The 25,840-nt window shown below is 40.5% G+C and overlaps 1 protein-coding gene across 3 annotated transcripts in view; it reads left to right on the forward strand.

The window, feature by feature from the left end:
• il1rapl2 (interleukin 1 receptor accessory protein-like 2) overlaps positions 1 to 25,840 on the forward strand; it is a 428,930-nt gene that overhangs the window by 59,235 nt on the left and 343,855 nt on the right. For all 3 annotated transcript variants that reach the window (XM_084352205.1, XM_084352207.1, XM_084352206.1), the window contains exon 2: positions 12,830 to 12,941. In XM_084352205.1, coding sequence (XP_084208331.1) covers positions 12,851 to 12,941 — 91 coding nt within the window. In that variant the 5' untranslated portion in view covers positions 12,830 to 12,850. The remainder of the gene's footprint in view (positions 1 to 12,829; positions 12,942 to 25,840) is intronic.

A 25,840-nucleotide genomic window follows, 5' to 3' on the forward strand; every position in this document is an offset into this window, starting at 1 on the left:
CCTGTGTACATCATCATGCAACTACCTACATATAAGATTTCAACTAATGAAAAACAGTTAATACGAGCTGAACTCAACCTACTCTAACTAAATTTAACATTAGCTAGCCCCACCTTTCCCGAATGAAGAAGAATCATATAGACCTTCATTGAATAAGACTGTATATTTTTAAATGAGCAAACTAAATATAATACAGTTAGTGAGTAACATGTATAATCTGCAATAAAAACGCAGATTAAAAGTGTTCTACCTTGTGTAAAGTTACTGAGAGGTGATGTATTTCCGGTCCTGGGCGCAAACATTTTTGGCCACAGCTCCTCGTTATACGTTGCACATGCACACATAACTCGCTGTAATACAAAAGATAGGAGCTCACTGTCAGCGCCCAGAGGCCGTGATAGACAGCGCAAGAAGGAACTGATGTAGGAGCAGGTGTCGTAGAAGTTCACAGAGAGTTGGAGGGGCCTTGTATGATAGAGTGAGTTGCGGAGAATAGATCGAAATGGAGAAAGAAAGTTAAGTCGCTGAAAACAACACTGTTTGAGAGGAGAACACTGCAGGAAAGGCTGAGAGTGAAAGAGCTCAGACCTGACCAGCTGGACATCATGATAAAACAACAAGCACAAGACTGAGGAAGAAAGTACATCCGTCTTTTTCATGATACTGGTTTACTAAGAAGTCGTTGCTAACTGCATGCAGTGAGGTCGGATCCAGTCAGCTATGATGATTTAAAGCACTTTTAAAAGGCATGAACAAGCTAAGAGCCACATGGAAGATGCTATGAGTCTTGGCATGTTTGGTAGAGCTCAGCTTGACGAAGGCTACAGGATGGGGAGGTTGACAAAAACAGGCACATCTTGTCTAAAATAATAGACTGTGTAAAGTTCTGTGGGGTGTTTGAGTTAGCTCTGCGTGGCCATGATGAAAGTGAGTGCTCAGAAAATCCGGGGGTGTTTGCAGAGGACTGGTGGATTTTGTAGCATCACTCAATGCAGAAGGACAAGAACATCTGCTGAGTGCTGCTGTGTTTAGAGGAACATCTAACACAGCGCAGAGTGAACTCTGTTTTGAGAGAGAAATCAAGAGTGCTGACTTGTTTTAAGTCATTTTAGTCGTTCATCAAGCTAAAATGTCAAACATTTTGCAGCATTTGGTTCCAGCTTCTTGACTGTCATTTTTTGCTGCTCTTCTTGTCATTTATGATAGTAAATGAATAGTCTTTAGTTTTTGGACTGGAGAGCAGGGCTCTGGGAATTTATACATTTTTGAGTTTGCAAAACTTGTTGAGGGTCATTTTAATGTGGTAATTATACTTTTTTGTGGAAATATCCTATTTTAGACAAATAGTACTGTTCCCAGCAGGGTATTTTTACTTAAGTGTATTTATATAGACTGGTGTGTTGCACCAGTAGGGTGCTTTGGTGCGTTTTGGGTGCCCATCAATATGCGTCTAACTCAGCCTATGCAGGCTGCTGTATTGGCTGTGACTGGAGAAGTTCCAGACATTTGACTAACAGACTCCTGTACACTGTATTTGACTTAAATAGTAATTTTCAACAAAAGCGAGAGCTTGCCAGCCAAACAACGGGGATCAGTAATTGGTGGCTAGACATGCTCATTCACAGCATTCAAAGTGCTGATATACAGACTGAACACAGTCAGTGTAGAGAGCCACAGCCACATGAGAGAACATGCACTTAGAAACGCTGGCTATTCTCTTCAAGAGACGAGGGCTAAATGTTCAATATGTAACTTTTGCAGCTATGGGTCTCTCCATCAGAACAAAACAAAACACATTTGCAGTGTTGTGTGTGGACTGAAGGGCATAGCTGCCGGTCAGCTGTTCGGAGCCAGCTAGAGAGTCGGGTGCACATTAGGCCTTCTGGAGGAATAAACCCCAAGGTCACGTGAGATTGAGAGCCGTTTACTGACGGGAGGAGAGCTCAGATATTACTGTTAAACTTTTGCGATTAAAAAGTAGATTTATCTTCGCTCCTGTTTATCAACCTGACTGCAGCAGCAACCCACAGAGCTGACCTCCATCATAGGATGTTTATGGGCTGTAATGTTGACTGTCGACTGGAGGTGGAGGGTAAATGTGCATTACTTCATGGAGACATTACAGAGATTACAAGAGAGGGGAACAAAAAAGTGTGTGCCATTGCTCGCTAGTGTTTCTGCTTAAGATTCAGTTCAGTTTCTGATGCTGGTATGTACGGAAGCCCTAAAGGGCCATGCATTCATACATTTTATTTCCTCCGTTTTCCCGTGATAACGAGTTAATTTCATTTGTTTTCTCGAGATCTCGGGTTATTATCTCGAAATAACAACTGCCGTTTTCCTGAGATAACAGGATAATTTTCTCGTGATCTCGAGATAACGAAACTTTGTTTTCCCGAGATAATGATATAATTAATTTGAGATCTTGAGAAAACAAAACGATAGTGTAGTATATTAAATCATTGCAGGAAACAACATACAACATTAAGTGTAGCAATGTCAGAGGAGCAGGAGCATATCGATCACCGCGTTACATATCTTTTCAATCAAGGCCTGACACAGGCTGAAATAGCATTATGCCTTGCTATTACAGATAATATACACATTAGTGTGCGTTATCTAAAAAGACGGTTAGCAAGGCTTCAGCTATATCGGCGGTGCAATCCAAGTGAGCCTGATGTCATCGTTAACTACATAGCTGACCAGTTACGAGGTCCCGGGCGTCTCCATAATCTCAAGGATGCTTAACACTGAGACTTAAATCCAGGTTGTCCAGTTGGACAAGGTCCTCTGTAACCACTGGACCAACTGCTACACCAGCAAACATGAAATACAGTGGATGTTCTGTTGTGCTTTCTGTGACTGTTCTAGAAATGCAGACACAGTACGAATATTTGCTCACTGTGTGCTACACCTCACTATCATATACTGTACGTCCATTTGAGCTGGATCACAAGTGTGTATGAGACCACATTAAAACCAATGCCACCTACTCTTGCTGAGATTAGAAGGACAGATATCAAGTCTTTCGTAATGATGACGAGGCGGCTTATGTTTTCCATGTAAAACACAGACTGCCTCTGTAACCAAAACAGCATGACTCATGCAGTTTGGGAGAGACAGATAGTGTGACAGAATAGGGCTGGAGGCTGTCTTTAATATTGGATGTGTGGCTGAAGAGGCCTAATGGCTTAACACTGGTCTATTTGGGACGAGAATAGCTTGCTATCTCTGCGTGTGTGTCTGTGTGTGCGCGGGATATGGGGTGGGGGTTGTCTTTTGAGTATTTGCGTGCGTTCACTCATGTCTGCCCCAGTGTTTGACTCGGACTCAGACGGTTTTTACCAGTTATTCGAATTTGGATATTTTTAGAATCATTTGAGCTTTTAAACTTTTGCCACGATATGTTCAGCATTAACAGCTTGATTTGAATCTTTCTCTCTTGAAGCGGCATGAGAACACCACACAAAGCTGCGATGTAATCAGAAGTCTGAGATGCTTAAACAGACACAGGATATGTGCATTAATGCACCCCAGTTCGATAACATTTTGTCTTTGGGATCTCAGACTGGGAGGATCTAATTGACTGAGGACCTCAGCCACACACTCTCACATCCATATAAAGTATGTTTTCCTGCGTAGCCCAACCTTTCTGAGTGCATGTAATGTGTGACACTCTGCATTATACACACTCTGACCCTGCTTAGATCTCCCTGTGCTCTGGTGTGGGGATATCATTATCAGAGACAGACAGGCAGAAAAGCAAAGCAACACACAGGATGAAAGATACGGGGGATTGTAATGCTCTAATAGCGTTTGTTCTGTCCTGCTCTCTCTCTCCTCTGTGTGTGTATGTGTGTGTGTGTGTGTGTGTGTGTGTGTGTGTGTGTGTGCACGCAGGTGTGTGTGTTGAGCCCCCGCGGGTACCCTTAAACCCAAAGCAGACATCCATTTTCTTTCTTAGTGTCTTTTTTTCTCTATTTCTCTGTGTATTGTAGCATTATTCTGTCGCTCATTAGGGTTTTGTTTAAATACCCTCATGCTGCTTTTATCCCTCCACCTCCACACACACACACACACACACACACACACACACACACACACACTTGCACTCAAAACGCTTGCATTCACGGTGGATCAGACATCAAACAAGCTGCCGTCGCTGTCTTAGCAAGTGTGTCAGTGTTCATGTGTGGAAAGGAGGCGAGTGGGGGAGACTGACCTCACTGTGTGTGAGTGAGTGAGTGTGTGTGATGGATGTGAGGCAGTGCAGAGGGGGCGACAGAGAGGACGAGATAAAGAGAGCTCAGTGTTTGGTGATGAGGGGGCCTATGTGAGAATAAGAGTGTAAGAGGAAGACTGCAGCCACTATGAGCGAGCCTGTGTGAAAGAAGGGTGTCTTAATGTGCCTGTGTGTGTGTGTCTGTGTGTGTGTGTGTGTGTGTGTGTGTGTGTGTGTGTGTGAGAGCAATAAAAGGGCTTGTAGTATCCTCAAGATGAAGTGAGGCGGTGAGTTCTGAAATTATGCATGATGAAGTCATTACAGCTGCTGCTTTGTCTGTTCATTGGTTTGTCTTTCTCATAGGTTGAGAAAATCTTCTCTTGCTCACATGGATAAACTATACAATTGGCTAAATGTCCTGAAATGACCCTAAACCTCACCTCAAGTGAACTTACACCAGCATGTTCCAGGTAGATGATTGGTTTTGCTGCTCTGTGTGAGCTCCTAGTATACATACCTGCCAACATTAGCTGTGAAAAGAGGGAGATTTTTCAGGTTGGTTAATGGCCCTACCCCCTACGCCCTTATATACAGCACAGATTAACAGAGGAGAGAGTCACTCCATACCAGCTCACCTAGGGCCTCCCAGTTCATGTAAAAAAATGTTTGAAAAAAAGCTGAAACCTGTTGAAACCTTGCAAAATCCTACAGCTGTACTCTAAATACTTCAAGTTATGAATTTTTGGATTTGGTTGGAATGTGTCCTGAACATCCAAGAGACCCTAAGGAAGCTTGGCAACATGTATTTGTTTAAAAAGTTGTTGGTGAATGGTTACAATAATTTAAAATTAATAACAAAATATCTGTAAATTTCAAAAAACCCTGCTTTGAATTTTGGTTCTGTGTAGTATTAATGCAGTTCAGTCACATCTAGAGGTTATTTGGTCCTGCAAATAAATATAGCTTTAGAGCTGAAAACCCACTTTAGGGTTATTTTGACTTTAGATTTTCCCAAGAAGGACTCCTTGAAACTTTTCTATGTGAAAGCGTTGATATTCATTGCATATATATAAAATACCTGAAGATGTTATATAATACCTTTATGATTTATAATTTTTTTTGCACTTTTCACTGACAGTATAATTATATTCAGTGTTTTTATTCTATCTGTACATATTTGTGCTGTGTTGACTTCAAGGTTTTCTATCTGTCTGATACCTGTTGAGCCTGTTTTTTTTCTTTTATTGTGTTCTGGAAATTTGCAAATTATAATAAATTCAAGGATGTGAAATTAAAATGTATTTTGATTAGTCTTAAATTCATACCCCACAATAAAATTAATTAAAAAAACAAACAAAATATATATTAAAAAATATGATAAAAGTCAGCACCTAAAAATAACATCACAAAAGGGGAGAGACTTTGATTAAGTGGAGTGAAATTTGGCAGGGTCATTTGCGCACACTCTGCTTGGGGTTGCAAACACTAATTTAATTTTTATGACTATAAAATCAGGAGATTATTGGGAGAAATGACCAATCAGGAGTACAGCAGACAAGAGGGTTAAAAATAAGGAGAGTCCTGCGAAAATCGGGAGTGTTGGTAGGTATGCTAGCATAGGGCCGCATAGTTTACAAAGCAGTACGCTAATAAAAAAAAAATAGCCAAATTGTCCAATAATGAAACTATAATTGGTTACTATAAAAGCAATGATGTGGCGACACTGCAAGAAATATACAGTATGAAAAAAGATGATTGTGCTACCATTCATTTAAAGGTTTCTGTTTTACATGTTGTTGTTTATCTGAACTTGACCGTTCGCTGAGCCTCACCTCTCGCTACTATCGCTACAGCTCTCAAGCTTCCCATTCTGGCATGACGCATCCTTTGTAATGATAATATTGGCAGATTTTCTTTCTTTGGTTTCACACAGAAGTAAATAAAAAACAGCCGCTCACTTCTAGCTATCAACTGGTGTCAGCTGCTGCTTGCTGAAATGGCCTAGTCGCCAGGATGAAATGTTAGAGTTTCTGCATACCACAGATACGTTCAAATTTCCACGTTTCATAGGCGAGGTACCATGTTGACATGTCTTCAAAATCTTCCTTATCACAATGACATGACATGTTTTCTACCTGACTTTAAGGTCAGAGGAGGAGGGGAAGTTGGCGGAGGTCGGAAAGGTTGCCAAGCCAGTGACTCCGGTTTTGACATTGTAAGCGTCATAATTTTTTAGGAAATCCTGTTAATTTCTCTTGAATATGCACATGATGGCTGCAAACATGATATGATACTAAAAGATAGAAGCTAACAATTATGGGTCCAAGGCAAAGAGGCAGCATCCCTGCTGCTTACAGACATGAAAATAAAGGAGCTTTTTCAAAGTGACTGCTAAGCTCCAGTATTATATTACACTGTTTTAAATAAATGTGTAATTAATTTAACCTGATGACTACTGCAAAAGATGCAGCCTACTTGGATAGCAACACAAAGGTTAGATTTATGCTTTATGTCTCACTTACAACCAAGAAGGATTTAGATGAGCACAAACTGATGAGTAACACTATGTTTGGATGCTAGTGTAGAAACCATTTGCTTTTTTAAAAATGTATTTCTTTTTATTCCTGAAAGGTCGGTGTTCTCACTTAGGCCTTAAAGTACAATATATGATAGTGGCTTAATATCATATCTATTTTAATATATAAGAATAATGCTGTCAAACCCTCGCACCTGAACCCCTTTGCTTTTGGGCCAAACCATCACAGTGCAAGTTACAAGAATACACACACACACACACACACACACACACACACACACACACACACACACACAAATAACACAGCCTTTAGCAGTTGCATTAGGCCTCTCTGTGTTTCAGACTAAAAGGTTCAGAAAGTGGCCAAAAAAACCTTCAATCCCTCTTTTCTCTTTAATGCCAAAGGCTCTTTCTCCTGCTCTCTCTCTCCTCTCTGTGTGTGTGTGTGTGTATGTGTGTGTGTGTGTGTGTGTGTGTGCGTGTGTGCGTGCATATGTGTGCACTAAAAGTCTTCAGCTCTTTTGTGCTGTTTGTTTTAAATGTCTCAGTCCCTACTTTCCAAATTTAGTCTTTCATTAAAGCCTCCTTTAGAAAAGTTTTGGCAACATAACAAAGCTGCTGCTGAGCAAAATTTGAGTTATGTCATTTTCTTTCTAGAAACCCAATTTATATGTGCAATTAATTGTCAAATTGGGCTTTGATATATTGATTGGTCAGCTCTCACTAAGAGTCCTCTGAATCTCAACCAGCTCAGGGCTGCTCTGTATCTGACCCTGTTCCTCTTGTGGAGGAGGCGAGGGAAAGTACATTTCCTTCCACAGTTTGATGGAGTATTGTATTACTATTTTAGGCAAAACTTAAGATCTTGATGCTGAAGTCCGTTGGTATTTCTCCTTCTGTTTACGTTTCGACTTTTCCAGAAGAACCCTGATAAAACCTACCCACTTATCAATGACTCACGCTTTGATTTTTCTCTGTGTTGCTGTCAGATACTGCCTGCTTCACTGTCTTTACCGGGAGACAACAGCTCAATTTAGCTTTTTCTGCAATAGTATAACCTAACCTGACATCACCTGTTTTCCTCCTCTGAGGACTGGAGTCTATCTGTAGTCTGTGAGGCCAGGAAGAGGCAAAACAAAAACAAAGACGGCGTGGATCTGCAGGCCCTGCTAAGTCTGGGTGGTCCCATGTGCCTGTCACACTGTATGTAGAGCTGAAAACTTCCTAAAATGTTACGACTAGTATTGTCTTGTTTTACTAGACCAAATAAAAACAGCTCAGTATTATTACCTCTTTCTCTAACGTGCCCTGTTGTCTCATAAGACTTTTAGAAAAATCCTAAGGGACAATTCCTTTACATGTTTGATCTGTTATCTGTTATCATGGTATTGGACAATGGCATTTATGCCAGTGGTTACAAAACTGTGAGGTCAACACTTGACTTAAGGAATGATTGGTTATGGGTATTCAGTAAATGCAGCAATTGTGGAAACATGATTGCCGGTTAATACTGATATTGGTAAGTGTCATGTTATCTCTTTCTTGTAAAAGCTAGAGATACCGTATGAATCACCCTGCAGCCACTCTTGCAAATGAACATCATTACGGCTAGAACCAAGTCTACTATTTTACTGAGAGGATGTTTTTTTATCTTTTTTTTTTTATCTTTAAACTTCTATCGGCACAAAATTGGTACTACAGGCAAAGTGCTAGCAATTTTATGAAGCTTACCACAGTTTCTCAGCATCAGCAATGCTTACGGACTGCTCCAAGATATGAGGAAACAAGAAATCCTACTTTCTCATGAGCCACACAGCCAGTACGGACTAATAACAGCCCATTTTCACCCCCAATGTGTCAAATACAGCAGCCTGGTCAGTGGTCCTAGCAGTACAAGGAGTGAGAAAAGTCTGAGTTAGGTTGTGGGGTCAGTTGGATGGGTCATACAGCGGACTTCATTTTTGGAGAACAGGGCTAGCAGCCCCTTTGTGACCAAGAGTCATATATAAATGACGTCAAGTGACGTGACATGACACATCACATCATGTAACTTCCATTACGAGACTGAATGTTATTTTAACCAAAAATATGATCTTTTCCTAAACCAAGTAGTTTTTGACAATACATACAACAAGTCATAATATGGCATAATATGTGAACTGTTTGTCAGAAAGCTTAATTTTGAAAGTCTAACCAGACGTTGTATACTTTGTATTATTGCTAACTTGAGCCTTTATTTTGACAGTGTAACTGAATATTGCATATGGCATATAATTAGCTAACCAGCCAGTTATCTATCTATAACACTAGCCTGCAAACTGAGGTTCTGGTGCACTTGGTCATCATTCAGTACGCTTTGGTGCAAGGTTAGACATGTGGTAATATTTCTAAGTTAGATGAGGAGGAGACTTTAGCAGGAAAGCTAATGTGCTTGGTCAGACTGTGGCTCTTGTGTAGCCGGCAGCTGTCTGCCTCAGTGCGTCTAATCTGCCGATGATCGGACACTGATGGAACATCTTTTTGAAAAGATCTGATCTGCTGTATGGAGACACATTCCTCATCTATGTAGACAGGGAAATAATGGTTGGAAAGAAAGGAGGCATTGTCATGAAACCAAAACTTGTTCCGTGTCTTTGTTTAGGGACTGTTTGACTTGAGGCTACCTGTTGTATCATTCAGTAATAAGCTAAGAGTGGGTGTGAAGCAAGAGCACAAACCTCTTAACTCTTCAATATATATATGATATTAAACATTGCACTTTTAAAAATGCACTGCTGTATTACTACAGTGTCAAGAGACTTGTTTCTTGCATGATACAGTGGGAACACTATCATTTTTGCATAGATAGAAAATGTTCATTAGCCCTTACTTGTGGCTATTGAATTATTAAAAACAGAATTAGTTACTTTACATTCTTAAGAAGGAGCTAAGAATAGTTGGCTAAGCATATACTGTATTTTTTCAACCTTACTATTTGAATTAATGAGCCATTGTTAGTGGTATCAGTTTCACTTGCGCTTGTACTGCTGTGACATGTCAAAATGTTTGCAATGTGAAAGGTTCATTAGCCTTTTTTTATAAAAGACATTTTGACACATCACAGCAGGAGCAGCACAGGTAAAACAAATAGTGCTAATGACGGCTGAATTCCACTCAGCTGCTTTAAAGCTCCTGGTATTCTACACTGTCATTAAAGAGACTTACCTGTGCCTTTTATATCACAAGCCAATAAGTTTGTTGTGAGAAGTCTGGTTGCGCAGGTCTGTGTGCTACGATTTCAGTCAACCCATCAGAACTGTTGGACTGTATTATGGTTATTTCTTATCATTATACAAGTGTTACACTGTAGGACTATCTGGTAAAAAGCCTTCTCGGTGTGTGCTGTTGAATCCTAAAACAACTGCTTAAATGTTGAAATATGCTGTTCTTTGAATACAAGAGATGACAAGCAGAATGCCCTGAAAGCCAGTAATCAGAGACTCAGTTCTAACTGGGCAACATCATACAGTATTCCTCATCATATTATCGTACTCTTGGCTTTGTTCTCCACATCAATTTGGTCCCAGTTTTAGATCCATATCCCATCATTGTATTGCCCATCTTCACAGGCAAATAACTGTGGCTCACATATCAACACCATGCCAGGTTCTATCATCAGCTCTCCCACTGTTCATGTGAATCAAATGAGATTTCAATCAGCACTCAGGCTGAAGTTTGAGATCCTTTTATTGTCATATGTATGAAAAATACAATGAAATTACTGTAGGCATGGCTAATCTTCCTCTTCCATCTTCCCCTGGTTTACTCAGTGTGTGTGTTTGTGTGTGTTGTGTGTTTATACACAGAGAGCATGAGAAAATCTGATTGTATTCTATCAATGTGATTTCACATAGCTGACTCGAAGACCGCCAGTGTGTGTGTCTGTGTGGGTGTGTGTGTGTGTGTGTCTGTGTGTCTGTGTGTGTGTGCGCGCGCTGGTGTGTGTGCGTGCAGTCCTTTGTATTCATGGCCTGTGGTCAAATCTAATTTAGTTTCTGTATTTTGATTTTAATCAGCTGAAAAAATAGATTTTTTTTCGAAACTCCACAAACCCGTGTTCCAGATCAATATTAATGTTTTTTACTCCTGTTCTCGCTGCCATTGTTGTAATAAAGCGTTTTGTTTTTCACTTCTTGCAGCCCACACACAACAAGGTTTGGGGTTGCCCTGTGTTCCTTTCAGTTATTGCTTGTAAAGAGCGGAGTCTTTAAAGTATTCACTGCTTGACTTAAAAAAAAAATTAGCAAAAGAGCAGCATTAGATTTTTCGACCCCATTTTCAGGTGGTAATAATCCACAAATCCATGGCTGACATGCATTCAGGCAGAATGGAGCAAAACACATACACTATTACATGTGAAACATGTAGGCTGCTGTCATGTACTTGCACCCAAGAACAAAGATGATATTAGTGCCATCACTCTTAATTTGGTAATTTATGTTTTACACTTACACTTACTGTACTCATTAATAGTGTATGCTATATGCATGAAGCCTTCATGCTGCCTGTTTTCAGCTGTGTCCGTTGGTCGGTCGGTTGTTTGGTTGGTTGGTCAACAGCATTACACAGAAACTACTCAAAAGTTTTCCAGGAAACTTGGTTAGAGGAAGGGTCTTGGCCCAGAATAGACATCATTAACTTTTGCAGTAGATCCAGATAAAGATCCAGGAGTTTTTCTCACTTTCTGTAACGTTGTAAGATAAGGGTTTTTTTCCAACGTTTGTATACATTTCTCAAGGAATAATGCATGGATCTCGATGGAGAAAAAAGGAATCAGGCATATTCGGGTGATGGCTGGCATCCATGAGTGAGTATAATTTGATGTGCATCCAAATGAAAATCTTTTATTCTTCAATAACACAATGGAGATTATGATTCCACCTTCCATTCTTTTGTTGTCCTTAAATTATAGTTAAGCTGTTATGAATGGTTTAAAATTTAGACCTATACAGAGATGTCAAGTTCGAGTATGGATTAGGCTTGATTGGATTAAATGGGACTGTTGCGCCTTGGTTAAGTTATGTGCTCAACTGAGTGCCATTCTAGTTTGTATTTATTTAAGCCTAGTTGATCGTTGAGTCGATGGGATACTCTATTTGAAAATAATTGTACCCTTTGTAGAGCAAATTAGGCAAACTGACATGCTTAATTGTATGAAACCAATGACAGGTCAAACCCGATTTTGGTATCCACTGGCTATCGTCGTCGATGACGATTTAGCCTCTGAGGGCATCGGCTAATGTTTAAGGGATTCTGATGTAGTCGGCAGAAATAATCCAGGCTAAGACTTCCTCTTGCTCATGCTCAACACTGCGCTTCAAGAAGTTATGCTAGAGTGGTACCTACAGACAGTCAAATGAGAAACTTGAGATGTGAGGATGGAGCTGATGTTGAGAGCCAACTCTTAACTTGGAAAGCTAAATTGTCGTCAGATAACAGCTGATTGATTCCGAGATTGCTTTTACTGCCAATACATGCCACCTCCTCCCCTATTCACATGAACTGTTGCAACCAAAGTCTGCTGAAACTGAAAAGCTCAATACTACTTGGATGATAAATGGAAACCAGAACGCATCAGATACCAAAATCTTGTCCCTTTCCGACAGATTCTGCCTTCGTATGCAGATATGTGTTTATGGAGACTAGTCAAAACCTAAGGTGGACTGTCTGGAAAGTTCCGCTCACAGTTAACACTATGCTTAGTCTGGAGTGCCTTACATGGTCACCTCACAGTATGATTCTCCCATGGTTGACCATAGTTTACCATGGGTGCCCAGGAGCTCAAGACCTGGTACCTATGGTACAAAGTGCCAGACATCTGTTTGCATCCCTGCTCCAATGAAGCGGAAATGGAGCCTCTCCAAAACGTCAACATCAGAATTATGTAACAACACGCTTCAATGTTGTCAGTGTTATTGTGTTCAGATCCTAGATACTGTTTCCTTGTTATTTAAAGGTTTACGAGACAAGCATAATGATACATGCTATGTTATCCCTAACTCCTGGTCCCCACTGCGTTCTGTTTTCTGAAGGTGCCAGTGGAGAGAAGAGAGATGAAGACTTTATCCCTCCTCTTCCTCCTCCTCCTCCTCCTCGCCTCAGGAGCCTGCGACGATGTCAAGTACATCTCCAAGAGGAACTCAGGTAGGGTGAAAAGTCTTGGTGTTTGTTGTCTACAGTCGCACTTCAGTCTGGCTGATTTGCTGAAAATGAAGGTTCCCAGGCTTTGTCTTTATTGAGCTCTCTGTCTTTCACTGATATTCCCTTGTTTTTTTTTGTTTTTTTGTTTCACTGACACCCCTTTTCACTGCAAACACTCTTCAGTCTCAAATGGAAAGATAATGCTACCTCTTGTCTTTTCTCATATACTCCCCCTCGCTCTTATTCTCCTGTCAAATACATGCCCCCTCTCTTCTTTCTCAACAATTCTCTCCCCTCTTATCCTTTCTGATGCATTGATATCTCTTAACTTGGTGCTATGGATATGTTTATACACTTCTACTTTGCTCTAGCCATTTCTTTTTTTTTTCACAATCACCACCTCTGGCTCTCTCCCATAACACCTCTCCAAACTCTATCTGGGAGCTCAGATAGTTGTCTTTCTGGTTCATCTCCACTTCTTCTCTTCTGCTGAGGCTGTGTACTGATCAGCCTGTCTGACTGCTGTTGTCATTGTTGCTGCGGCTCTGCTCATTTGTGTATCAGCCGCCAGCCGATGACAGATGTGCTGATGGTCTTTTATTTAGGATCGATTTGTTGCTTCTCGCTGATCAGCCTGACGAGAAAGGGTTTGATCGGGTTATCGATGTTTGGCATGCCGCCTCAATAATGCTTTGTATGATACTGTAAAGTGAGTTTAGTGCACTGCTTAGCTTTGTTTACAGATGGACACATTGGTGCCTCGATTTCAAGCTACCTTTGTCTTTAAATAGCATCCTTCATGATACACACAGCATTTGATCTGCAGTTTAAGGTAGTGGTTCTGTAATTATTTATATATTACCAACAGCATTTGTAATCTTATTGTCATGCACCCCTGCCAAGTCCTGAAAGTGATAAAACCCCAGAAAATTACTCAACGACTTTTTAGCAAACTCAGGTCATTAAATTATAACAATCTAGTTAGAATTGATCCCCCTGTAATGTAATCCTGTCTCACAATTTGCTTGCTTGTAGGGGACAGTGTTGGTCCTGGCACTTTAATTTGGGGAATTTGAGGGCAGCCATAACAATCCTTTAGAGATTCTTTGTAATTACATACACAGCATCTAAGAATTACATTCCAGAGCCTCACCGAGACACTGGAAATATAAAGGTCCTGTTGAGCTTTGTGCTAAAATGCAAAACAACAGTTGAGCTTCAGCGTCTTACTATGAGTGATGGATCCAATGTGAGCATGTGAGAAAATTGATTTCACCCTCAAGTCTTCATGGCATAAATGAAGCTACAGCCGGCAGCTGGTAAGCTTAGCTTTGCACAACTATTGGAAATGGAAGAAACAGTTAGCCTGCCTCTGTTCTCGTGGCCTGGAATTCACAAGCAACAAGTGGAGTCTACAGGTAGTTTACATTCCCAGGCAAGAATTAGTCAAGCATGCAACTTGTTAATTAGTGAGCTGCAGAAGTGCTGGTAGGCAGATTATGTGGCCTTTGGACAGAACCAGACTAGGTGCATCCTCATTTCAGATCTTTGTGCTATGCTAAATCCAACTAGCTGCTGTCTCATCTACATATTAGTCTCCTAAAACCAGATTTTTGGATATGAATGTAGAATCTGAAGGAATGGTGTCTGAAGCATTCTGGTTTTGAGCAGGCTTTGGTTGCATGCAGGTTTACATCCCGTCAGACAAAAAAAACGAATGCATTGGCTGAGGTGCAATCTTGGAACCAGTTGGCTATCATCTGATGATGATTGAGCTTTTTATTAGCTTTATATTAAAGCTGTGTTACGTAAGAGCTTTAGTTGATAACATTTAGAAATAAATTAAATTCATCAGCAAATTGTAAAAACTAAAGTTAGCATGCTAACCAGCTAGCCCGGGCTTTGTACTCTGAGCTCCCAGTCCAGAATATTATATGCAGAGCTAACTAGCTAACAGCAACCAAAATTAGCAGCATTTAGCAGTTTCTGTAGTGATATGATGCCCTCTTATGAATTAGACAGCTGACCAATTCCTACATATTGCACCTTTAAATTTATCTGCATTCATATGATAGATTAGTCGTCTCTTAACTCCAACTCCATTGTCACCGCTTAAGTTGCTAATATGACCGTCAACAATGACTAGCGCACAGAAGACAGACTCTTTTCCTGGATATCCATTACGCAGACACCTGCTGACTACAATGGAAGCATTGAAACCCCAGAGGCTTTCCTGTCAACAGACGATAGTCATCAGGTTCCAAGATTTTCTTCATTTTTACTGTTCAGACATGAGAGTTATTCAATCTTCTCATCTTACTCTTGGCACCAAAGCAGATAGGCCCTAGTATGATCATTTTGTTTTGTTTTTTAGTAAATGTGCCTCAGAAGATATAAAATTGCAAAATGATCATACCAGGGCCCATTTATAAATTAAATTTCCTGGCAGTAGGAAGACATGTAATACACAAATAAGATTGCAGCTTGTAGGGACATTCTGTCCTCATTTGACATCCTCTTAAAGGAGGTCAAAGGTCATAGCCATCTACAGAACAACAGCCCTGCAGCTGCCACAGATTTATGGATGTGGACAGTTAAGCAGAAACTTACCAAAATGTCTTCCAGGCCATCCCGACACCCACATAAAGTCCTCCGCAGACATATTAGCTGGCAAAACGTCCAGGCTACGATATGAAATAGAGAAGTGACGCATTCAGACAACTGGAGAAATGATTAAAAATAACACAATTTGGTCGATTTTCTTATTTTGTGAGTTTTTTTTTGTTAAACCTACATCATGGATGGTTGATTTCACTGCGCTCTTTGCTCAGTCCCACCTCTGACTCTCTCTTTCTCACCTTCTTCTCTCTCCATGTCTGTGTCTCTCTCACACACTCACCGTGCTGACTGTGTGGGTGAGCTGGTGGGAGTTTTTGTTTGGTATTTGCCGTTCCCCGTGTGCGCGCACACTGGCGGGCATACCTGCATGTGCGAACGGCCATATTGAACAGAGACTGAGTGTGTGGGTGCTGTATATATCCAGGTTTTAAGTTTGTACGTGTGTGTGTTTGTGTCTCAACTCCCCAAGTGCGCTTCAGTGTATGCTCTCTGGATGTGTGCTCTCATACTGTGTGTGTGTGTGTGGGAGAGGTGTGCACAGAGCAATTATGTGATCAGAGCAGAGCCAAGCGGACATTTATGTGGGCGACCGCTACAGTCGGCCAAAGATAGGCTGTTAGATCTTTTCTCTCCCTCAGTGCTTGCGTGTGTCTAACTGGACACCATATGGATAGGAACTACCATTTCCTATCGTCAGTCTCCCCTGCTGTGCTTTGATGCAGTGTCCTCTGCAGCAAAAAGGAGACAAATTGTGATGAGACACAACAGAGAGAGAAAGGTGGTTGTAGGTTAGGAGAGACCTTAAAGGGATTTTTATACAGATCAACACATGAATAATAAAAAAGATACATATCCTTGTATGGAGATCCTCGCTTTGTTTGCTCAGAGCTCAGGTGCCAGCTAGGACACTTCAGCAGGGTTGATGTTTGCTGACAACGGGGTTTCTCACAAGCTGCTGATACACAAACAGCAAATTAAAGGACAAGTTCACCCAAAAATTAAAAATCTGAAACTAACAAGTGAAGTAGATGAGGACTAATACAACAACATATGCCTGCGTGTGCTAACACTTTTAGCTTAGCAGCCACAGTGAAGATTTTGGTTTTAAATAGGGTGTAAATAACGTATTTTCCAATCAATTCGGGATCTCATGGCTTTAGGAGACTTGCTGTATGGACTCATTTTATGTTTCTTTATGTCCCCATCCACTTCAGTTGTGTAGGACAATGCTGCAACAGTGTTTTCCCGTGAAGCTCCAGAAATGTTTTGTGGGCTTCGAAACTTCACCTCTCTTTGCATCAGAGTGGGGGTGAGCAGATTACGACTAAATTTAAATTTTTGGGTGAGCTTGTCCTTTAAGGGAAAGCGCATGACAGTTTGATGAACATCTTTCTGTCAGGGAAAGAGTGTGCGGACATGTTGACAACCGTCCATCTCGGCTCCAAATGGAGACTGATCATGAAGAATGCATACTACAAGCTACAGCATGAAGTGCTTGAAAGATGCAATCCAAGGGAAAGCAATGCAATAGTATGTGCTGGTAATATCCTGCAGTTGGAGAGCAGAGTAACTGCAGTCATAGAGTAATTATGTGTGTAGGATCTGTTTATATATATATTTTCTATTTTTTGTGTGTTGATTTCATTGCAGGGAGTCTCACTGCTGCTGCATTGTTAAGTCAATACATCACTTGGTTGAAATATTTCAGCATTATAGTTCCAGCTCCTCAATCATGTCACTGTCTGATTTAACAGCTCAATCCGTTCTTGTATATCAGAAAGTCTTCTGTGTGAAAGTCTATCGATCTTGTGGTAAAAGTTATGTTGCAAGTTGTGTTTGATTTGAAAAGTTGCACAGTTTTGTTGGAGGATAAATAAAGAGTGCATATTGCCTCTAATAACAGATACTTACAGCTATGCATTTGTCTTTCAGTCATACCAAACGAAGAATCATTTTGTGTTTATGTTAACAATATCTCATTTACATAAAATATATACATTATTAAGATCACTCCTCTCTATATAGATCAGTTTTATATTAATCCATTATCCAATTATAACTATACAAGGCTGCTGTGGAATGAGGGCTCTCTGAGATGCAGTGTTGGTTTTATTGGACCTTATTCTGCATCAAACCTGATTCAAATGTACAGGCTAGGTCATGTCTTATTTAAGGACTATTACGTCTATCCAAGACTATTTAATCTTAATTCATTTACTAGTATGGTTTGCTTTGCAGCTATGACATACTGTATGTTCTTTTTCTTTTTTTGAACTTTCTGGAAAATTGTACACACCATGTACTGGGATGGTGGACTGGGATAATAATTCAGGCCGGGAATCTAACGACGGTCCAGGCCAGTCTACACATTCTCTCCAATCACAACAGACCGCATATTTTTATATCATGCCAGTAACATACAATATACACATATTTACAGTAATAAATAAATAAGAAAAAATTCAAAGCACCCAAGTGTCCTCAGTTCCAAGTCAGAGTTAGTCAATTGTGCTTCCATGATTAATGAAATAAATTCATATCATATCGTTTTATGCACTTTAGGAGATTTTGTTTGCTCTCACTAGACTCTGGTAGCTCTGAGTGTGATACTTCTACCTGACAGTAAATTTAGGCGTTTGCAATATGACATACTGTTTTTATTCTTCCAAAACCAACCACGTCCTCTCCTCTTGAAGGTATTCATTTTCATTCAGGTCATTTTTAAAGCATTTAGAGACACTTTTCTCCTTTTGATACGCTCCCTCTCAGCTTCACCTTTTTCTTTTCCACACAGCGGCCACTCGCGCTCCACACATTGACTTGTGTTATTGTGTATGAGGTGCGATCATACAACCAAGTGTAAGCGGGGGTGCTGATGGTGTTAAGTTCTTAAGGACTGTAGCGGACCTGTGCTGTTTTCTCTCTAATTGACCCATTTTTAACACTCACACTTAAGCACTTGCATACTTTTGTTTTAAATTTTTTCACCTTTGAATTATCTTTCGTAATTATTTGTTGAAGCCTCATTCTGTGTTTTGTTAATTATTGCAGACTTAGCTGTTTTAACACAGACTCTGCCACCCTGCTTTTCACTGTACATAAGCCCTTTGAATCTTGAATCAATCAATACTTGATAATGTTCTATATGCAACATCACAACAAGGTCATTCTACTATATTCAGGGTTAACCTAATGAGGAACTCATGACTATTTTATATCCAGGACTAGTTTGTGGAACTAGAACGAGGTCAGTGGTGTGGTTTATTTATATGTACATACGTATGGAAAGTCTACAGAACAGCTTCAGTGCTGCTTGTTGTATTTTCTCGAAGTCTGTGAACTCTCCTTGCGGAAGAAACAGCTTTCTTCTTTCGCATTTGGTGTTTTGACGATGCTCCAAAATCTGTCATAGGTGTTCAAAAAAGGTTTGAGCTTTGGTGACTGCACCCTGAAAGGAAGCATTCTGTATTCATCGCGTATCCTCATTTATTCATTCAAGCTTTAACTTTACTTTATTTAACTCATCTGTAACAAAAATGTGCATTTCCAATTCCAAAACCTATTTAAACTCTATTTACATAGGTATTATTTTCCGCAGACACAATGTTATTGTCTTGCAGAAAGTACACTGAAGCTAACGATGTTGAAGTAAGTAAATTTAAACAAAGGCAGAACTGTTTCTTCGATTAGTCTATTTCACTGAAAGTGCTAATGAGCTCGACAGTTGCTACGCCAGCATGACAATGCCGAAAATAATGCCTGGAAGTCATACAAGCGCGCACACACACACACACACACACACACACACACACACACACTGGACACATTCCTGCATGTAGAGTCCTACACATGAACACTCAGGCAGCCACACATGGCTACAGTTTCTCCCACAACGCCACACTGACACATTCATGTACACAGACACACATTGTACACATCCCTGTCTTAATTAAGTTAAACTCAGTTAATACATCCCCCTTGCTTCATCGTCTCTCTCCATCCTTCCCCCCCTCCGCTTCTCCTGGTCGTCTTAGTCAAGGCCAGATCTTAACGGCTTCAGCGCTCCAGACAGAACCAATAGATTAGCAGAGATGGCGAGCAGGGAGATAAGGCAGACTCTTATCTAGATCCCTGCTGGGCTGATACAACAAGAGAGGGAGGGCGAGACAAACAAATCAGCAAGAGGATGGTATTCTGTTTGTGCTCTCTGTATGTCTGACCTACAAATATTGTCTTACTTAGCTTTCAGTAATAAGATTTCCATGTTTTAATGAATGTAAAGAGAAACTCAGGAGAGATTAATTTAAGAACGATGGTGCTAAAATGCATAACAACACTGTGTATTTAACACTATGGTATTTATTTTTTCCCCAAAACAATTGGATGTATAGTGTTATTTTGGTTCATATCACTCTTGCTACACCTTTTTTTTTACTGCTTTTCCTTTGATTTCTCTGATTTCTGTTGCACCCGCTTAACTTAAAGAGTCTTTAAAGAGCTCGGCATGATGTGCTGATACAGATGGTTCGCCGTGTGTGTGTGAGTGTGTCAGGGTGATTGAGTGCCAGCGAATGCCCTTGTATTTATGCGTGTGAATGTGAGTGTCTCTGCGTGCGTGTTTTCTGACGCAGCTAAAACCTGAGATCAAAGAGCGATTAGATCTCAGTTTGATCCAATCGCAAATGAACTCCAAGCATGCAGAGCAGAGCGGAGATAACAGAGTGTGTGTGTGTGTGTGTGTGTGTGTGTGTGTGTGTCTCATGCTTCAGTGTGCAGTGAGACATATTTGCATTGCACGGTTTTAAAATGTAAAAACTGTGTCTGTGTGTGTGCTGACTAGCTTTGAGACACACACACACACACACACACACACACACACACACACACACACACACACGAACAGTCCCTCTCTCTAACTGCACACTACATCGAATTTTGCATTAAGAAAGCATCTGAAGTTGAGCAGATTTTAAACTTCTGTTCTCCGTGCAAACACATTTTCCACAGTAAAACGTCGACGCACTTGGTTTTTACGCTTGACTGTGATCGACTTTGCTGCATGGCGCACATGGATGTCGGCTTCTGTAAAGCAGTGACTTCTCATAAAAATGACTGTGTTTGAAAAATGCACATTAATATTAATGCAAAATTTAATATATGATCTAAAAGTAAAAATGATAGGATATAGGATAAAAAATACAAACTAGTATTCTGTACTGGAGACACTGAATGACTGGAGTGGTTGTTTAAGGATGTGAATTCCTTTGCCATTACTCCTGGTGTTGCTCAAAGTGCTGAGGGCAAAGAGGCAAATTACTTATTCACCATTGTGGAGAATGCAGACAGTGACAGAGAACAGGAGAAGTAGAGCAGCGGATTGGAGATATTCAACATTTATAAGCTCCTATTGTAGTACAGCAGCTGGAGAGAGACAGTTTTGTTCAGCTGCTGAATGGTGCAGGTAAGTGATGTAAATGCGTGGCAGAGTTGCAGAAAATAAGTTCGTCTGTGATGTATTTTTTCGGTTTTATTTGCAATAGTTTCAGTTTGGTGTGTCCAACCCAGATAGCAAAATTGTACCAGACACGATCATTCGGCCCACGTACCGCTCCTGTTTGCCAGATCTGGGACCTGGACGTTGCATGGCTTCATGTCAGCCAAGAGTGAGCAGAGTGAACCAGGACTGACCCAAATATGGACCACACTTCTGTTCTGGTGGGCTGGATTTGGCTCACATTTAGGCCAGATCTGGTTCACTCTTGGCCATGCTATGGCCTCCTTCTGGCTCAGATCTGACAGATAGGATCGGACCGCCCGAGTGCCATCATTCCTGAGAAAGCTGGTTAGTACATCGGTACATTTTTCTTTACAAGGCCGCACGAACTGCCTCCTTATTTGAGTTCTCTACTGACTCCTAAAACTATCAGCTGCTGCAACTTTCGGCCATGTGGACAAATTATGTACCAGTATTAAGGACTGTTTGACAGTGAGTGCACATGTCCTGTCCGTGGTGTAATTTGCTGCTTTTTTTATTTGAGCAATTTGTAAGAAATGGCCAGAATTTTTGTTTAAAACATTCAGAAAATGAGCTCACATAATCAACATTAACCCTAACCCTAACCCTAACCCATAACCCTAGCCCCGACCCATCCTGTCTCCTAATACCACTTTGTACCGCAAGAGGTGATAGTGTGATAGTGTGCTAACGGTAGCTAGGCACAGTGAAGTATTGCTAGCAAAGAGTAATCTGGTGATATGCTGCCCCTCTGGGTTTGTGGAGCTACCTTCAAATTCTGTCAATATTCTTCAAATCACATCTTTAAGTCTGTTGATTGTTTCTTTATGTGAAACTTTTCTTTATGCTACTGTCTTGGCAGCAGGACTCCCATCAAAGAGATGTTTAATCTCAGTGGAAATAATCCTGTTTAGATAAGGTTTAATCAACTTAAATGAAATTAAATGAAAATAAATCATATCTGTCTGCTCACTCCAAAAGACTGATGAGTAGCAGAAGTGGATGTTAGCCATTCATTTTCACTATGATCTGGCAAAGAGGGCCAGGCATCTTGCCACATCAGTGGCAGGTTGAATCATCAACGGTACGCATATTTGATGATCGGTCCGGCATGTACCTGGTTTGCCAGTTTTGATTGGATGTGTCCCAGACTTTGTGCTTCTTGAGGGAATTGGTTAGCTATCAGATATTAAAAAAAGTGTAAATACATCCAAGAAGCGCGTTGCAATCACCCTTAGTATGTAGTTTCAGACTCACTCCATCCAGATGTTTAAAAAGTAATACACAATCTTAACTACAGCCTTCCACTATGTAACTAAGTCAGGAAAAGATCTTTGGATGGCCTCTGCCTGGTCTGTCTCCTGTGATAACAACAGCTGAAAGTTACACTCAAATTAAATTGATTTCAGCCATTTTCTCTCTGTAAAAAGTCTCAAGCAAATAACTGAACATGTTCAGAAGTTGTAACATGGAGCTGAAGTGTTTATCTGATCCTTGATCAGTGGAATTATTGAGTGATCTGGATTGGAGAGGGAACAATGTTAGTGAGAGGCCACGAGGGCGAGCAGCACTTTTCTCCCACTTGTAGTCCATTCATGTGAGTCATGTGTTTGTGTTAGTTTACGGAAAGGTGTTAGCTAGCCTGCTAGGTAAGCTGTTATTGTAACTACTGCTAAAGCACAAAAGTTTTTCAGCATTACCTCCCCCATGCGTGTTGCCCAAGTAAACCAAGTGGGATTCAATCTGATGTAAGCTGTTATGAAAATGTATTCCATCTAACCTGAGACATTTGGAAAGACAACTGTAAATGGGGCGCTAGTGATAACTGAGCTTGGCAGTGTAATGCGGTGCACATGGACAATCACTGTACTGCTGTTTATCAGTTAATGTTGAGCTCAGCATGTTTTAAAAGGACTAAATTGGAAACTTGGAAACATCCAGCAAGCACATATGACATAAGAGAGATGTCGAATTAATGTGTGTGTGTGTCTGTGCGTGTGCCCATCATGACATTTAGCATGGAAATATTTTCCGTGTTTACAACACCCCTCGCTAATGGCAGCGTGACTAATTAGTACAAGTGGCTTTGTCATATAAAGGCATCCACTTGACTTTTCTCCACTCTACATTAGCTGTGTGCGTGTGACGTGCATGTGAGTCGGTGTGTGTGTGTTTGAGTTTTCTGCGCGCACCAATTACAATGCACTGTCGCTCTCACTCTATCTAACTCCTTCTCTCACTCGTTGCCCTTTTATTGCCCCTCTTAAACTAAAGATAACAGGCTGTTTGCGAGGCTGCTGAGTGTGTTTGTGTGTGCGTGCTTCAGCTCGCTCTAATTGAACTACATGACGCTTTGATTATAGCAACATTAGCAAAGACCAGCTGGCTAACCACCATAGATAGTTGCTGCTCTAAGTAACCTGGACACTGTTGAATTTTAATCATTTAAAGGTGCTATTTGTAAGAGAAATTGATTTTTGAGTCTCGCTCCCAACTCATCAAAAACAGATGCTTTGGGATGGCGGCCGACCCGTCCTACAAGCCCAAGGCGTCAGTATTTGACTAGTTGGGAATGAGACCCAAAAATAAACTTTCATTACAAATGGCACCTTTAAGCAAGATTCAGAGCTGTTTTTGTAATGATGGTGCTTTTCATGACTCTTCACTCATACTTCCACTATCACTGTACGATTCTCTACACTGGCCACTGGCTCTTCTGAGACCAGAACAACACGATAACCAAATGTGTAATCTGCTCCGAAGCTAACAGACCAGAAGACGCCATTTTCCCTCGTCCTGTTTCTGCTCCTCCTGAACAAGGACATCAGTTTTCTCTCAGGAGAAGCTTTTGTAGCAGAGCCTCTCCAGACTCTTTTGTCTGTCTGTCTGTCTGTCTGTCTGTCTGTCTGTGTGCCCTGAGGTGTGGTGCTGTGGACACAGGTAAGGGAGGTGAGCAGATTAGGTTGGTTCAGACTGATTCATAAAATACTGGACATATACTGTATCTACAGTGTTTACTGGTGATGCTTTTAAAGGACTTATTTGACATGTTGGGAAATACATTTATTTATTTTTTGCTGAGGGTTGGATAAAGAGATTGATACCTCTCTCATGCCTGTATGTTAAATTCCTGAGCTGTGTCCAAAACCACTCAATCATTCATTCATTCATTCATTCATTCATTCATTCATTCATTCATTCACTGCTCCCTATGAACAGGCGGTGGGTAATATTGGCTTGAGAAGGCTAAGCCTTTACTAAATGTACTGTTTAAGTCGAGTATTTATCAGTAGTAGTGTACCGATCGCAGTAATATCCGCAGTATATTCTGCAGATCGGGTGGCCTGGTCATAAGAATTAACATTCTGATTAAAAGTGGATGGTGTGCAGGTGAGTGAAATAATACATCTTTAATGAGGAAAATATTAATGACTTTACCTGCAGCGGTCCCCCAGCAGCAGAAATGATAAGTGTGTGTGCACATTTATGCATGAGGCACATCAGCTTAACTTCATTGCTTATTGAATCAGTCAGGATCTAATGTTAATGAATGTTCTTTTACACATAAAAAAAGAAAATCACACACAGTCCAGGTTCATAAATTAGTCATCCTCCTGATAAATCTGGAGCTACATTAGAGCTCTCTGAAAAGTATTTATTTCAGAAGATACAATTTTAATTCTGTTTCCTCTGGAGAGTTTCCTCAGCCCTGTCAAGTTTATAACTGCAGCTTTTTGTTTTGCTGCTTGAATGTGTGATGGTATTTGCAGAAGTGACATTACTTTGCACATAGAAATGTTAAAAAGAAATGGAACGGAGGAAATCGATCAATGGATTTTGGACACTTCATCTATAACATAGGATATATTGCATTGTAAGGACTATTTTTGTTCAGGAAGTCACTGTGCCTGGCCAACACCATTACAGCTAATAACTCCCCATTAAACAACGAACTGTCATTTTCATGTTTTTGTAAATATAAGAATTACAGAAACAGTATGTACCATGTTGATTGGCAGGGTTTAAAGGAGCAGGTTTGTATTTTGTGTAATTGTAGACAGAGCCAGGCTAAGCACAGCTAACTCCCGCTAGCGTCATGTTTAGCAGATGTGGAATGATATCAATCGTCCTGCCTGTCTCTTTGCAAGAGAAAGACCAGGAGTATTTACCAAAAAGTGAAATAATTCCTTTAAATAACAAGTTTTCATCAGAGATTTATTGATGCTGAAATGTAATGCAGTGCGTAGAGATACAGTACTAACTTTTGATTCTGGTGCTCGCAGGAGGAAACTGCAAAAACCTAAAAACTAAATACTGCACTTCAAAATCAAAAGCTTAACCCCTTGACTGTGCTCAGCTCAACTCTCTCATTAATAACTTCAACGAAAAAAAACAACTGAACAAAGACTTATTCCACTTATTTACTCTTCCACTACTAAATGTATACCACTTTTGCTTCATCATTCATTTTTTCTTCCTCCCCTCCTCTTCTTCCATCCCATTGTCTTTCTCGTTTCTGCAGTGTCCTTCTTCCGTCCTTCTGTCTCCCTGTCTCTCTCTGTCTAATCGGCTTTAGAGGGGGTTCTTGGTCTGTAGCTACCAAGCAATAATGTCAATGAGGGTGACCGTGTATCTAAAAGAGGGAAAATGGAAGTAAAATATAAAGATACGATGGACTGCTAGGTGTTCGCATACTGTTCACCTGTTTAAAAAAGGTGTCTTTTAGTCATTTACCTTTCGAGCTGATGAACTTATTTCTGTCAAGTTG

Source organism: Pagrus pagrus, assembly GCF_965226575.1.
Source record: "Pagrus pagrus genome assembly, chromosome: 5".
NCBI lineage: Eukaryota > Metazoa > Chordata > Actinopteri > Spariformes > Sparidae > Pagrus > Pagrus pagrus.